At 35.9% G+C, this 14,813-nt stretch overlaps 1 protein-coding gene across 1 annotated transcript in view; it reads right to left on the bottom strand.

Annotated features, from left to right (window-relative positions):
* Positions 1 to 14,813, bottom strand: part of FAF1 (Fas associated factor 1) — a 458,337-nt gene that overhangs the window by 121,294 nt on the left and 322,230 nt on the right. Inside the window, exon 13 of the mRNA XM_059922257.1 lies at positions 9,506 to 9,660. Within this exon, the coding sequence (XP_059778240.1) occupies positions 9,506 to 9,660 (155 nt within the window). The remainder of the gene's footprint in view (positions 1 to 9,505; positions 9,661 to 14,813) is intronic.

Genomic DNA, 14,813 nt, shown 5'->3' on the forward strand with positions numbered 1-14,813 from the left:
TGAATTCCATGTTTATTTGTTACCTGAGCAAAAGATCCAAGTCTTATACTTCTCTTATATCTCCCACAGGGCTATTCACAGTTATTTAGTACAACTTTGTTGGTAATAATCCAGCTTGACAAGGTCATGGGACAAGAAGCATTATGTAGCAGAAAAGCACAGGTAGATCTGGGATTTATATCTGGCACAATCATTTGCAGGACCTTGGGTAAGTTACAGAACTTCTCTGAGCCAAAAATAGTTTCCTCACATGTGAAACTGGACTTTGCCATTTACCTTGCAGAACTGTGGTTAAATGGGGTAATGTATATAGAGTGAGGATTAAATGAGCTCATATATATATATATATATATATATATATATATATATATATATATAGTGTCTTGACACATAGCTGGGGCTTAATTAATGATTGCAGTTATGTGTGTGTTTTTTTAAAGCAGTAGTGGTAATCTTGATCTTAGCTATTGACACTCTAGAAGCTCCCATCACAAATAGCAAGAGCTTGAAGGACAGTTCTAAGGGTAAGGAAGATGCCTTTATTGGTGAAAGAGATGGAAAATGACTGTGGCTTCCTTAGCTATAGCCCACTAAGGTCACTCTGACTAGATCACAAGCTGGTAAGGGCAGTACGCTACAATCTACTTACAAACTTTACTAACATGCACTTTTAATCTTGCTTATATTGAAAACTATGTGTTCAAGTCATCAGAAAGTCACAGAATTTTAGAGATAAAAGTTCAAATAGGGTCACCCCTCCCTCATTTTCATAGAAGAAAAAAAAATCTAGATATGTTATACCACTTGCCTAATAACTCTTTGTTCTTCATAATCCCAGACTGACTCTTACCTCTTAACTGCCCTACATTTTATGACTGACATATGACTGTCTGCATATAAACAGTGAAGAAACAGTTGTATTGAAAATCACAATCTTTTAAGAATAGCAACTGACATGTTTAAATGTGAATAGGTATTGCTTTAGGAACTAATAAATAATACTTACATAGCTTTCGTAATGTCCAAATAATAAATTTTTGTTGCTGTGGTTGTTAATTAAGTAACTTATTTGGGAGCAGCTCAGAACCTCCAGTACCTTATTTGAAACTGGGACTGGGAAACATAATTTCTCATATTGAGATATAATAGTCATAGCATCTTTATTGTTCTTATAAACTTGCCTCATCCCTTCCTTAGTTGAGATCTGTAGAGAAGTATGTTAAAGAGGACTTTCCTGGTGCTGATCACATATCGAGGAAAGGAAAGATACACAGAAGGCAACAATTAAGGAGGATTTAAAAAATTGTTGCTGTGGCTACATACTGAGTCAGCCAACAGCAGATAAATTAACGGATGGATGGCTGTTTAAAAATCCCTATAGTTAACTCTTTATTTGTAAATAATATAAAACCGTCACTTTATTACTAGAATGCAATCAAATACAAAGATACAAACATATGCTGAAGGAAAGGATACAAAACCTATTCCCTAACAAATTACCCAAACATGTAAGAAATAGGATTTCACCTCACTCTCCAATTCCAGACTAACAGTTATTTCCTCTTTCAATTTTTGGTGGTGTATTTGGCAGACTCAATCATTAAGATTATTGGGCACTAAAACCTTTTTGCGCATCTATGTACACTAACAGGCAAATACTGGAAAAATGTCAGAGGAACCAGTTTCCATAGGTGGTTTTACATGACTGAACTAACATGTTTCTTTTACAGTTTTTCTCAGTATTTATGAAGGAGAGAAATGTGCTACCAATTTAAATGGCATAGGTGACATGATTAGTAAAAATTCTTCAGAAACAACCATGAATATAAAAATTATCAACACTGACAAAGCAATTAAGAAAACAAATAAATCTCTTTAGATCTTATCAATTTCAGATAAGAAGAAAAGCAAAAGACATGATGGGGTATATTACTTTAAAAAATATTTTATTTTGGAAATGTCTTATTTTTAGAATTTGTTTCATTAGATAACTCATGTTTTGTAATCTATATATATAAACTGGATCGAGTACCTCTGGCAGTCATATTCATTTGAATCTGTATACCCTAAAATACGAGAATAACTAGCTACTGGAAGTGAGTATTTGCACATAACTATACATGAGTACATTGCAGGGAGTCACAGAACAGGTAAGGGTTTGGCAACACAGCACAAAGGGGAGAAGTCTTGGTGTGAAGCTCAAACTTTATATATCTGGAAAAGGCAACGATTCTTTTAATTCTATCACTCTCAAAATCAAGATCCCTAGAATACTCAAAAGCACAGAGTGTTTAGGAGAAAGGCCAAGAAGAACGCCAAGAGAGTAACAAGAAAAGTCTAGTGCATGAGGAAAATCGGATTTGATAAAAACTTAAATGTTCTTTTGGACTATCTTGTCAACAGTATCACCTTGTATTGTTCTTTCCTAACAACGGTTTTCACGTAGACTGTGAAAACAGACAACTGCATCTGAGTTAAATATATATTTCCCGAATAGCATTAATTCGATTAATGTCAAGGAAATAAATTTTTTTTACACAAATACTTGATTCAGATACAATGCATGCACCACCAGGCAGTTATGATTGTAGTATTAGGTAGTAGTGTGGGAAGTATCCAAATCAGAGTTAAAAAAGCTTGTAAACTGGTAATTTAGAGTTATCTCAAAGAACACTTTTAAAAGGATAATTGTCTATTTTAAAAAGAGTAAAGAATGTATTATAAACAGTTTAGCCATCATCTATATACAGACTGGCTTCTTCTCAATTGTAAGAGGCCATCACCTTTTATCCTTTCCCTCTTTTCCTTCCTTTCAGTACTATTAGGAAACTATTCACAAGTGCACCCTTGGACAATGCTGAGCAGTAATTATGACTTGCTGACAAAGAGATATGAACAATTACTGAGCCCATTTTGAAACCCTACACTAATAAAGTCATTAGATGCCGCCCTTGCCATGATCCTTCTAAAAGCTTCTGAAGTTACAAGAACACACGGCATTGTTTGCAGGGACAATTGCTGCTGGCAGAACGCAAACCTTGAGTTAAACCATGCTGCAAATTGATCTTGACATTCTGTTAAGACCGCCACTAAAAATCAAAAGCAGAGGAGAAAAGGAGAAAATGAGTGGGTAGGATGTAATCATGGAACAGGAGGGGTTCCTCCTCACCTTCTCTCCTCCCTCTTCACAAAACAAACCAGGGAGAAAATGACAAACTCTCCTGGTGTTTTAGAACCTTTATTTTAAAGCATTAATTAAGCCTTGACCTGGGATGTTTAGGATGGCAATACATTTCCTTTACAAGTATGGGAAGGAAAACATGTCACAAAGGAAATAAAGAAGTTTGGGGAAAATTATATGGAAATCTGGCACGAAGGCTCTCTGGAAGTCTTAGTACTCTGACCACAACATGTCCATCTGTTTTATCAGCTACTTTTGCAGAATCCATATCTGCTCCTAAGGTAGCAGCTGGATATTAACACTCCTTGTGTCTCCCATGCAGACCCCACACCTGGGCTATATTTGCTGGATCAAATGGAAGTGTAGGGTTAGAGTAACATGGTCAGCTAGCTTCAGCCAGGCATGAACCAGTGAGTAGTTTGGAATTAAGGGTAAGCCACCGTGATGGAAAGTGCAGGCAAAGACAACCTACCGATAATAAGAGATTTAAGCCAATTAACTCTTGCCAAAGATTAAGTAATGTGGAAAACTATCACTTGGATATTAAGGCTAACAAGTACCTGTCAGCATAGCAGCAGAAGTCTACAGTGACCCGACAGACTGCACCCAAGTGCATTAAATTCAAAAGCTAATATTGATAGGCAATAGAATTCTGTCTGTGAACATTGGTACTAACTGTGTATGCAAAATTTAATACAAAGCTATGTATGTTACATGCAACCTGTGTAACTCAGGCACTGTCAGCAATTCCTAGGGAACACTGCTTAGAAATAGTGTGCAATGCCTGATTTAACACTGTGTAGCACGTACACTGATGTGCCACACACTTTCAACTCAGGAACTTACATATAAGCAACTCATTTTTCAGCGCTCATAGCCGGCTAATTACCCAGTTGGCACTATCCTAGTCAAATTCAATGTTTAAATTTTCTAGAATTAGATAATCTAAAACAATACCTATATTGGATGTACTAAGTAAGACATTTGCCATGTGGGCCTGTTCAGAACAAGTGATACCCATTAACCCACTTATTACTGGTTAGTATTGGTGGTTTATTGTGCTACATATGTTATATGGCTTTCCTTCATGAAGCAACTTCAGTCAAGAACCTGCAGTTCAGCACCAAGGGCACTCATGTGCCAATGTTCCCATTACCCAGTCCCAAACAGCTCTAATAGAGGTAAGCAAATCAATACTTATTGTGCTAGTGTTTTATATCGTTCTCTCTCTATTTAATTCTGATGGTGCCCAAATGGACCTTTGCCTACCTTCTTGGCACAGCTCATCATGAAGCCAGTCCAGTATTCCTATATATCCTATGGGCATATTTACTTTAATCAATGTCACCACCAGTGCAGAAGGCTCAGACTACCATCCCAAATGGCCCCATTTGAGAGGCCAATTACTTTAGAGATATCATAGAGACTTGGTGAGTCTGGGGAAGAAACTTTGGAACCAATGGATAAACTCATCTTGGTTGGAATTCAATCCTCTTTCCAGATGGTGGGTGCCTGGGGCACATGAGCATAGGCCACGATAGCCTGGGGTGCTATAGTGCCAGCAGAAGACGAGGTACCCAGTCTGGACATTTTTAGTTCATTCTGCAAGGAGAAGGCTTTTGAAGGCTTTTGCTTTATTATTCCTATTAATGGCTGTGGGGGGAAAATCGCCCAATTAGAGGGATATGGTAGCATTTCCAATGCTCTTTCTACTACCCAAGCTGGTCTCTCTTATCCATTATGTTTCAATAAGCCTATTAGAGATTATTGGTTTATTTATCAATATAACACTTATTTTTTAAAAGGCACTTTAATGCATTGAGATTATAGACATAGGTCCCTTGGGGAGCTGACAACCTAGCAGGGAGATAGACGATAAACATTCAGTATAATGAGTGCCATCAATACAAGTTAGTACAGTGATACTATGGGAGCATATAGAATGTGCATTTTTACCCGGACTGAGGCAAGGGAAGAATGGGAAGATGCAAGGCTTCCTACAAGTGATATGTGTTCTGAATTTTAAGAAATTATTCTTTCATAGACCAAGCATTCATTCACTACATTGTGCTAAAAATATTTTTCTGCTCCACTGTCTGCCTATAAGCATATGCCAGTACCAGGATGAATCATTAACAAAACAACTTCTTGGAATCGGTTCCATCCCCGTTGGTTGGCCTTAATCCTCAATTTGGTTCAGACCACACAGGATTACATTTTTTCTCTCTTCCACAATTCAGATAGCTAATTATGAGGTTTAAAATACCAATATCCTTTTATAAGAATAGCAAATACCTGCAACCCAACAAACTAGGAATGTTGCTAATATTAAAAATCTCTGAATAGAAAGAGTGAAATTCTACTATCACCTTCTTGTGTCATCTCTTTCAAGTCCTTCCCTGGCTCACTCAGGTAGAGTGACTCAGTATGAAGTTCATCTATACTCCCAAAGCACCTTGTACATATTTCATGTTACATATTAGCTCTTATGTCTGTCTTGCTTACTAGACCATGAGTGTTTTCAGCATTAGCACTGTGTCTTTTTCAACTTTTCATCCTCAGCGCATAGCACCAATCCTGGTTCATATTAAACATTCAGTAAATGTTTATTCAATGAATAAACATGGAGGAATATATACCTTTCTTAAGATATTTTAGCCACTTCCAGAAGTGATATGCAAGATCTCTTTGTTTACCATTATCTATCTGTTTTTAGCTTTTTCTTTACCGGCATATCCTACTGTTTCTATCAGGATCGTTGTTCAACTGGATATTTGGGAAATTATACCCTCTAGCACCTCTCAAGACTAACAAGGGCTTTCTGCCTACTGCTTTAAGAAAGAATGGCTCTGAAATGCAACTACACATGGCAGCCAGTAAGACTATAGAGAGTTTTCCAAGAAAGAAACCTTATTTAGATATACAATACTGAAATTATAAGCAACATTCTTAAGTGGAATTAGAAGAATACATTCATTTGCCAAATTTTTATTGTTTCTTTCTCCCAGAATTTTGTAAAGTGCCTTGTTTAATGAGACAAATAGAATAAGTCCTTCCAGAAGATCACAATTTAGTGATGGAGAAAACAGGCAAGTAATCACTACTGCTAAAGTTTGATGTCTCAGTTCACATTTGGAATGTTCCAAGATCAATCTAGAAGTTATTCTAATCCATTATACAGATATAGGTTGGTTAACTTAAGTACTCAACTTAGAAAGTTACTAGAATCATTTTGAAAGTGGGAAACCCAAATCATCAACACCACAGGGGTGTATACCAGTGACATTCTATAGTTCTTTTATATTCTAGTTTGTTAGTGAAATCAGGTATTCTGGTTTGTTAGCAAAATCAGGAAATTTGACTTATAACAGCAATTCACATTCATATTCTAGTAACTTTACCAAAGCATTCACTTAGTTCAATATCCTTCACTTGTCTTCTAGAAACAGGAGAGATTCACAGTAAATTATGGAGGACTAATGTTTCTGGAGGCTTAATCCAAGTATTTCTTAAGCAAAAATAAATTTGCTTGGCAAGTCCCTTCCTGTCTTGGGCATCAGTGTCTCCAGCTATCATACCAGAGGATAGTCTCAGAAAACCACTAAGGAAGCATCCAGGCTAAATAGCTTATAGGCTTAGGACTCTTGAAACTTATATGATTAGCCCGAACTAGGATAACTAGATATGGGACCAGACAAGAAATACACCAGGAATTTATTTCTAAACTTTAACATTTGTCATAAAGAAATCACAGTTGAAAGGAAACCCACAGCAACAACCTTATTTGTGATGTCTAGACATCTCTTCTGTTTTTCCACATATTAATTTGTCCCATTTTAACTACCTGGTAATAGCAAATGATGGCACAAAAACTTTTGTTATATAGACCACTGACCAATAAACATTAGTACAGCAGACTTCTATTGAATTGAGAGGGAAAGTTTTAGGTTTTGTTACTCATTGTTAATCACATCAAATGGATGATGCAATCAATTTTCATGGCAAACACTTTTGAATAAATGTGATAAAGATCCAAGAAACATCACAGAGATGGAAACTCAAATAATTGTATTTAGATTAATCTATGGTAGATGGTAAGAAAATTGTGGCTAAAGCTAAACTCTGGGGGGCAAGAAATCAGCCTAACTTATAATTTCGTATATCAAAAGGTAATCTACTTTGACTCTCTCTTAGGAATATGCCATTCCAGTGAATTTTCATCTTGTGTTTGTAAAATGTGAATTTTACCATAGGCCTTAACTGTAATAATGAGGAGGTGTACATGAACAGTAGCTACATAATTTTATTTATTACTTTATAGAGAGAAATGTAATACCTTAACTTTAAATATCAATAGTTTTTAATTTGTAATATGAATAGAACTTGACTTTGAATAAGGACGTCAAGTATCTTAAATCCCAGAAATTATGTTCTCTTTCTCCCCACTGCCCTGTTTCTTGTTGCTATAAATGTTTATTAAATTCCTAGATGTTTCTATTTTGCTTTTAATATCATTTCTTTTTGTTTTCATAACAGTAACCTAATAATGGGATGCCACATTTTTTAAAATGTAGATTGAAATATCCTATCATACTTCACAGTTGGTCTTGCAATTCACTGGGAAATAGCTCTAAAGCCTTAAACAAGGCCTTTATTTTGTGTTTTAAAAAAGTGTCATAAGGAGTTAATAGGACACAGCTGTACTGGTTCTTTCTAATAAGCAGCTTCTGTCGCTTTGGTCACCACAGGTGTCTCTATAACCTGCAAACTCTTATTACTAGTGTATCAAAGTTGTGCTACTTAACAGACTTCTTTAGTAAAACATAACAAAGCAATTACATGGCTGTTGATTGCCAGTCATAAAAAAAAACCCCTCAAACACTACTTTTCAAAAGAAACTACACTGCAATTTTTTGTCATTGTAAAATAAAAGGAACTAAGGAATTAAATGGAGGATAGAACAAAATAACAGCAGGTAGCCCGCTGAACTTAGCCACTACAGATGGTTTAGAAATAGTGTTTCCTTCTCCATCAAGTTGTGGATAAAAGGAAAGGAGGAGATTCCTTACTGCCAGTGAATGGCAAAAGATTTAGCCAAGTCTCCAGTCTATGTATTTTGCCTCATGAAAGCCCTTCGATGCTGCATTTTTATCTGTTTTTGGCACTGCTTTTCATCACCTTTAACTGAGTGTGAATAATAACCTGATTTAATTTAAACAAATACAGGTGCTAAAGGTTCTTTATTTATGTATAACAGGGAACATTTCCAAGGCAGAACGAAGTCATCCTATGAAATTTCCTAACCATTTACTTAAAGAAATGAAGTATTAGATGAAGAAATTGCTTCAACATTCTTTTGCTTCACATTTAAGAGAAGAATCATCTTTCTTTTCAGATTCAGATTACATAAAACAAAGTCTGAATGATGAGCAAAAATTCAGTGAGCCATAAAATAATAAAAAGACAAATCAGATGATTTCTAATTGTTCTACAGTCATTTAAATTAGGTAACTACAATAGGATTGCCTTGAAATGAATGAATTTAATCTCCCTGTTCATAAACCAGCAGTCTGTGATGATGATTGTGTTAACACACCCAAAGTAGCATCACAGGATGTTATGGCCACGTGTGTAATTAAACACGATGAAATATACTTCAGATGGCAAACTCAAATAGGCAAAATATGAATAATTATTCGTCACTTACAGATATTATGATTAACAAACTAAGTAAATTTATCCTGACAGCTAGGAAAGGGATTTTTTTTTTTCCCATTGAGAATATGGATGTAATGCTGGCTGTGTGCAAAAGAATGTGTGCAACAAAGCGATTACATCAATTAGCATATGCTAGAGTTAAGCTATTACCAACTCCACTGGACTGGTCCAGAATGTCCTGCCTTCATCACTGGAATTATTAAAAACTAAACTTACTAGTAGGATTATATATTAGATTTTCCTTGTCTTTTCTGAATATTATTAGAAACAGATTTGAATATTCAACAACATTATTAGAACATAAGAACATACAGTACATAGGAAGGTACTATATTATTATTATTGCAAAAAGACAAGAACAATGTATTTTGGTTTTGGTATTCAGGTTATTCTTGAATTTAAGAAATCTTTTATTAGTTAAGGTATTTTTTCACAATTGAAAATAACTGCATGTTAACTACAACAAATAGCTTTTATCTAATTAAATGTAATAACAGAAAATTTAATGCTGAGGATGAAAATGTTTATGATGATAAGAAACCAAATACAATGATGACTTTTAACAATAAAAAAGCCCAACTTATAACTTGTGAACAACAGTATTACCTTGCTCTGTTGGCATCCTTTGTCAGGTCCCAAGCCCAGGTTATAAAATTTTGACTCAGATAAGAGACGATAGATTCAGCACAAAGCATTTGTGAGCAGAACACGTTGGTTAATACACTTTCATCGTGGTGGAGGTAGACAGCAAGAAGCTTTCTCTGAAAAGGGGAGAAAAGACTGATGAATTAAAATATGCACTAATGCAAGATTTCTTGAATTCTGGAAAGGCACAGTCAGTCAATATAAACAACGATAAAAATTAAATGCTATTCCCTAAAAGAGTACCTGACACCTGGAGCTCCTAAAGCATCTACTAATGTGAATACATTTTGCTTCCTTACACTCTAAAAAGGCTAGGCTGATGATATTGTTTTACAGACTGCTGTCGCAGATTCCTGTTAACATGTGCAAGCCTATCTCAAGCACGAATTGCAATAGAATGGCATTTTCTTTAAATAAAATGGAATTACCATTCTTTGTATTTAACACATACTTTATATGTAAAGGGAAAATTAATTTTGAACTATTCAACTATACAGAGAAAAAAATACTGATTAAGATTGGATGCCAAAATCTCTCTTACACATTTTTTTGTTTTTAATCTGAGCACTAAATAGTCTCTTCTACTTGAAAGAAAAAGGTCTGAAATAAACTTGTTTTAGTTCCACAGGTAATTTCAAAGCCCTTAATGTGTTCCCGTGTCAAAGTCCTTACTTAAGAGCATGTGACATCTAATTGCCATTTGAAAGGATGATAGAAAAATGTTCACTTCACATGAATTCTTTCTAGTTTATATTTCAGAAAATGTCCAGTGGAGATTTTCATATGGAAAATTATTCTTTCCCTTTTGCCTGATAAAACTTGCTTTCAAGAAATGACATCTGCTCTCTTAAAAGTATCCTCTGTAATAGTTGGATAATCAATAAAATAACTGAAACTAAAAACTGAAATTGAGCAACATAATTTGCAAATGTCAGCTTTAACCACAACAATGATGATTAAAGAACCTAAATTGTCCTTAACTTTTTGGTGCTACCTTGTAGAAGAGCTGAGTTAAAGAACAGTCAGTTACCAGGACGTGGAAAGATAAAATTGTATGGTAAGGACAATATACACATCTAATCTGTGAAATTCTGGTGAAGGAAAATTTCAAGGAAGCTGTAAGAATGTGATGATGAAGAAATTTGCTGTGTGTAATTCTAAACAAAAGAAGGACATTTACAGAAAAAGGGCTCATGTTGATGAAAGTCTGATGCTTAGAATTATCCTGATAAATAATCCAAATAATAATCTTAATAATCCTAATCTTAATAATAATAATTAAAATATTTTCTTCAAAGAGGAATTTTGTACTAGATGAGGTAGCCACAGGTACTTTAATCCCCAGAATAAACCTGTAAAATAGTATTCTTAACTTCATTAGCCTATGAGGAAATTGAGCTTTAGAAACCTGACTTATCCTAAATTCTACAACTAGTAAGTAAGTAGTACATCTGGGATTGGAACCCAGATTGACTGACTCCAAGCCTAGTGTTCTTTCTTTGGATACTGTAGCAGGGAACCTAACTGCACTATAGCGAAGACCTGGAGAGCTTGTAGAATATTAAGGCACCAGATGCTCATATATCAGTGCTTCCGGGGGCCTCAGAGACAGCATGTAATGGGAATAAGGACAAAATGCTTCCATGTGTCCATTCATTCATTCATTCATTCAACAAGTATTGGTTAAAATAGTCTTCGTGTCAGGCCCAGCAGGAAGCAGTGGTGATTAAATGCTGAACAAGAAAGATTTAGGGTTTTTTCATCTATGTTGATATATGCAGATACCAGTAGCTGGTATCTAGGAAGTTTGTAATCAGATACATTGTTGGAGAGATACTTATCTAGAAAATTCCTACTCATCCATTAAGGCTCAAAGCAAATGCTTCTGGGAAGCCTTCCCTGATTAAGAGCTTCCTTTTCTGGGCCCCTATCTCTTCTATTTTAGTATTACAATTGTTTACCAGTTTCCCCTCTAGACAAAGTTTCTCAAGGGTGAGGACCGGGTCTCTTTCAGTCTTCTTTGTATCCCTAAGTTAGCACAGGTCTCAGCATGTTTGAGGAAAGAAACATGAATGCTGATATCAACCACAGCCCTCTGGCAAAAAACACACCAAATGGTAGCAGCAATGCCAAATCACTCTTAGTAAACAAATCTAGAAATCTGCTGCTTTAGGGAAAGGAACATGAACCTGGCAGCACTAACAAATTCAGAGCTCCTCTTCTTAGAAGCTCTCTGGCCCAACAGACAGGGGGATGTCAACCTCTAATTCTGCTTGATCGTATCTCAGCAACTACCTTTAATGAGACACTGGGAACAAGAGAGCTGTCCACTTTTGAATCAGCATATTTCTAACCAAACAATAGCAATGGCTAAATCTTTAAAATGCCTATTTCTCTCAAGAACACTGCAATGGAATATTTAGACTTTGGGAAAGAGATTAGCGATTTACATTGCTATCTCACTGATTTAATTTAAATGCTCTTCCAAACCAAACACACATGTGCTGAAGAGGCTACTAGGAAACCCAACATGGAGAGTTCCCTATACGTGCAGCTGACAGTGTTGACTGAAACTAAACTTGGAAATCCAGGGCACTAATGCACAATATCAAGCAATAAAACAGCATCTCTTTGGCAATATTTAATTTAAAAAAGAAGAAAGAGGCAGGCGAAGATCAGGCACTGTTTTGGAGGATCAACCATTCTGCATTTCAAAGCATTGGTCCCTGCAATATCCAGGTTACTGTGCTAGAATCTCGACTATTATATCGCAGTTGTGAGAGGGAGGGCAAAGATGTGTTTACTCAGTGATTAGGCCCTTAGAATAAGCCTCTAGCTCCTAGAGAGACCGCTCACCACTTATTCATTTGGGCCAATTCACAAAGCCTAGGAAGATTAAACATCCATGCTGAGAAGACAAGCGAATGCAGACGGTGAAAAAGAAATAAAAATTCTTTAAAAACTCTGAGATGACTTCATTATTTTTCCACAAGGAAACTTTAGGAAAGTGTTTAGTTAGAGAAAAACCCACATTGACCTCTCTCTAAACCCTTAATCTTTCCTTTGTGGTGGCATTGCTTTGTGGTAAGCGACTGGCTCGCCTCACCCCTCTTTTCACTAGAAGCTGAGAGAAAAAAGGCTCTGGAGAAACAGTTTTCGTTCTAGGGACACAAACCCCTGACACTGTTAAAACATGAGATGCCAGGAAAACACACTTAAAAAAAAATTCTCACTTTAAGCTCTAAACTGTGAGAAAGGAGATGATACAAAGAGTATCAGAAAAGGATCTTCAGGTTGGGGGTACTCCCAGAGTAGCTTTCAAAAGAGAAACTGAATAATCTTAAAATAATCTTTTCTCTCAAACACAATAAGCTTTCAACAAAAATTTTTCTTCTGCTATTATGACAGTAAAAATAAGCCAAATATAAAGCCTCAATAATATGCAAATGCTACTAAATTTGGGCAACATAAATCTCTGATTAAATTATAGGCACACCTAAATGAACCCCGGACTCAGATTTCTGATTACTTTATTGAGCTCAACTAAACACAGTCCAAAACAGTGAGAACTGGGTTCAGCATATCAGAAAACTGCTTTTGCGAAGAAAGGGCATCTAGTACATAGAAAAAGCATAGGAAAATGTTTTGTTTTCCATTACTATAACCATTTTTCCCTTTGGCCCATGAATAATTTACTTCAATAACATTTACAGAGTGCCTATGTGTTAGGCATCGAGAATACAAAGATGAATAAAACAAAGTTCCCTTGCTCTCTAAGAGCTGGGGGTGGGGAGGGGGTGGCATATGGAGAAAGCAAAGAGTTAATAGCAGTATCATATGAGAAGCAATAAGATTGGGGCATTAAAAAACCCTACATTTTATTTGTCCTTCCTAATTTGGCAGAGAGGTGTAAGTCTAGCTGACGACAAAGGCAAGCAGCCCAGCTATACTCTCCTCAGACTCCCTCTTTGTGATCTAGGTTTTGGTTAACAGTTAAAGGAAAGTCTCCAAGCATTAACGTAACAGAAAGCTCTGTGCTAAACCCAGTTTTGCCACTCACCAGCTGTGTGACTGTGGGGGTTAGATGGGTGTTGTAACAATTCTGGATAAAGTAGGTAAAGTGCCTATTTACAATGCCTGGGCCATAGTAGGTGCCAAGTAAAATGCAGCTATTAGGATCAAGATTCTGGAACTATCCATGCAAAATAAAGGATCTGAAAGCCATTTCAAGAGAAATGATAGCCATGAAAACGTATGAAAGATTATACAGCTCCTTCATTTCTCCTACTGGCCATAGTGTTTGGGATGCGTCATTGTGTCTGTGCCTTCAGGGCCTCACTAATCTTCACATTCAAACCCAGGAGCTAAGGTACTAAGTTGATGCTTAGGAAGTGCCAAGCTGACAGCAACCAGTGTGACTTGGCCTTGAGCTACAGTAGCTATTGTATTTAGACACTTAGCATCACAGAACCACAGAACATTAGAGCTGGAAGAAATGAGCTGGCTATGTCTCAAAATAAGCCAGGCACAGAGCAGACACTTAGAAAATATTTGCTGATGGACTGAAAAGGAAGTTGTCTAGTTTCATTTTAAGTACGAGAACATCCATAATCTGTGTGTTCAATGATTTTGAAGTTGATATGACAAACGATTTCTAGAAATGGTATTTCATAGTTTTTTCAGTATAAGAATTAAAATAAATTAAAAATAATTTCCTTTGTATAAATTGGGAGCTGATTTTATTTCTCCTCTTTCAGTTTCTCTTCTCCTTTTCTATCATCAATATCATCACCATAATAATCAGGATTATCGCTGTTCTTTTCTTTTAAGTTTGGGGGTGGTTTACTGATGCAAACAACTGATACACTGATACAACAATAAACACTCTTTTATATTTTACCTAGATTTATCAATTATTAACGTTTTGCCATATTTGCTCTATCATTCTTTTTATGCTTCTTTCCCTGAAACATTTAAAGTTGCAGATATCATGACACCTCCACCCTACTTTAGTGTTTGTCTCCTAAGAAATAAGAACATTCCCTTACATAACCATAATTTCTTTAATCACACCTAAGACATTTAATATTGTTCACAATATTTACAATTTAATGTTGCTACAATCATCTAATACAGAGTCCATATTCAAATTTCCCCAGTACCTCAAAATGTCCTTTGTAGCTGTCTTATTTATTGTTTTAAATCCAGGCTCTAAATAGGATCATCCTAGTACACTGCCCATTTCCACAATCCTGTTCCTGTATATGGA

The sequence above is a fragment of the Balaenoptera ricei genome, chromosome 1 (assembly GCF_028023285.1).
Source record: "Balaenoptera ricei isolate mBalRic1 chromosome 1, mBalRic1.hap2, whole genome shotgun sequence".
Taxonomy (NCBI): domain Eukaryota; kingdom Metazoa; phylum Chordata; class Mammalia; order Artiodactyla; family Balaenopteridae; genus Balaenoptera; species Balaenoptera ricei.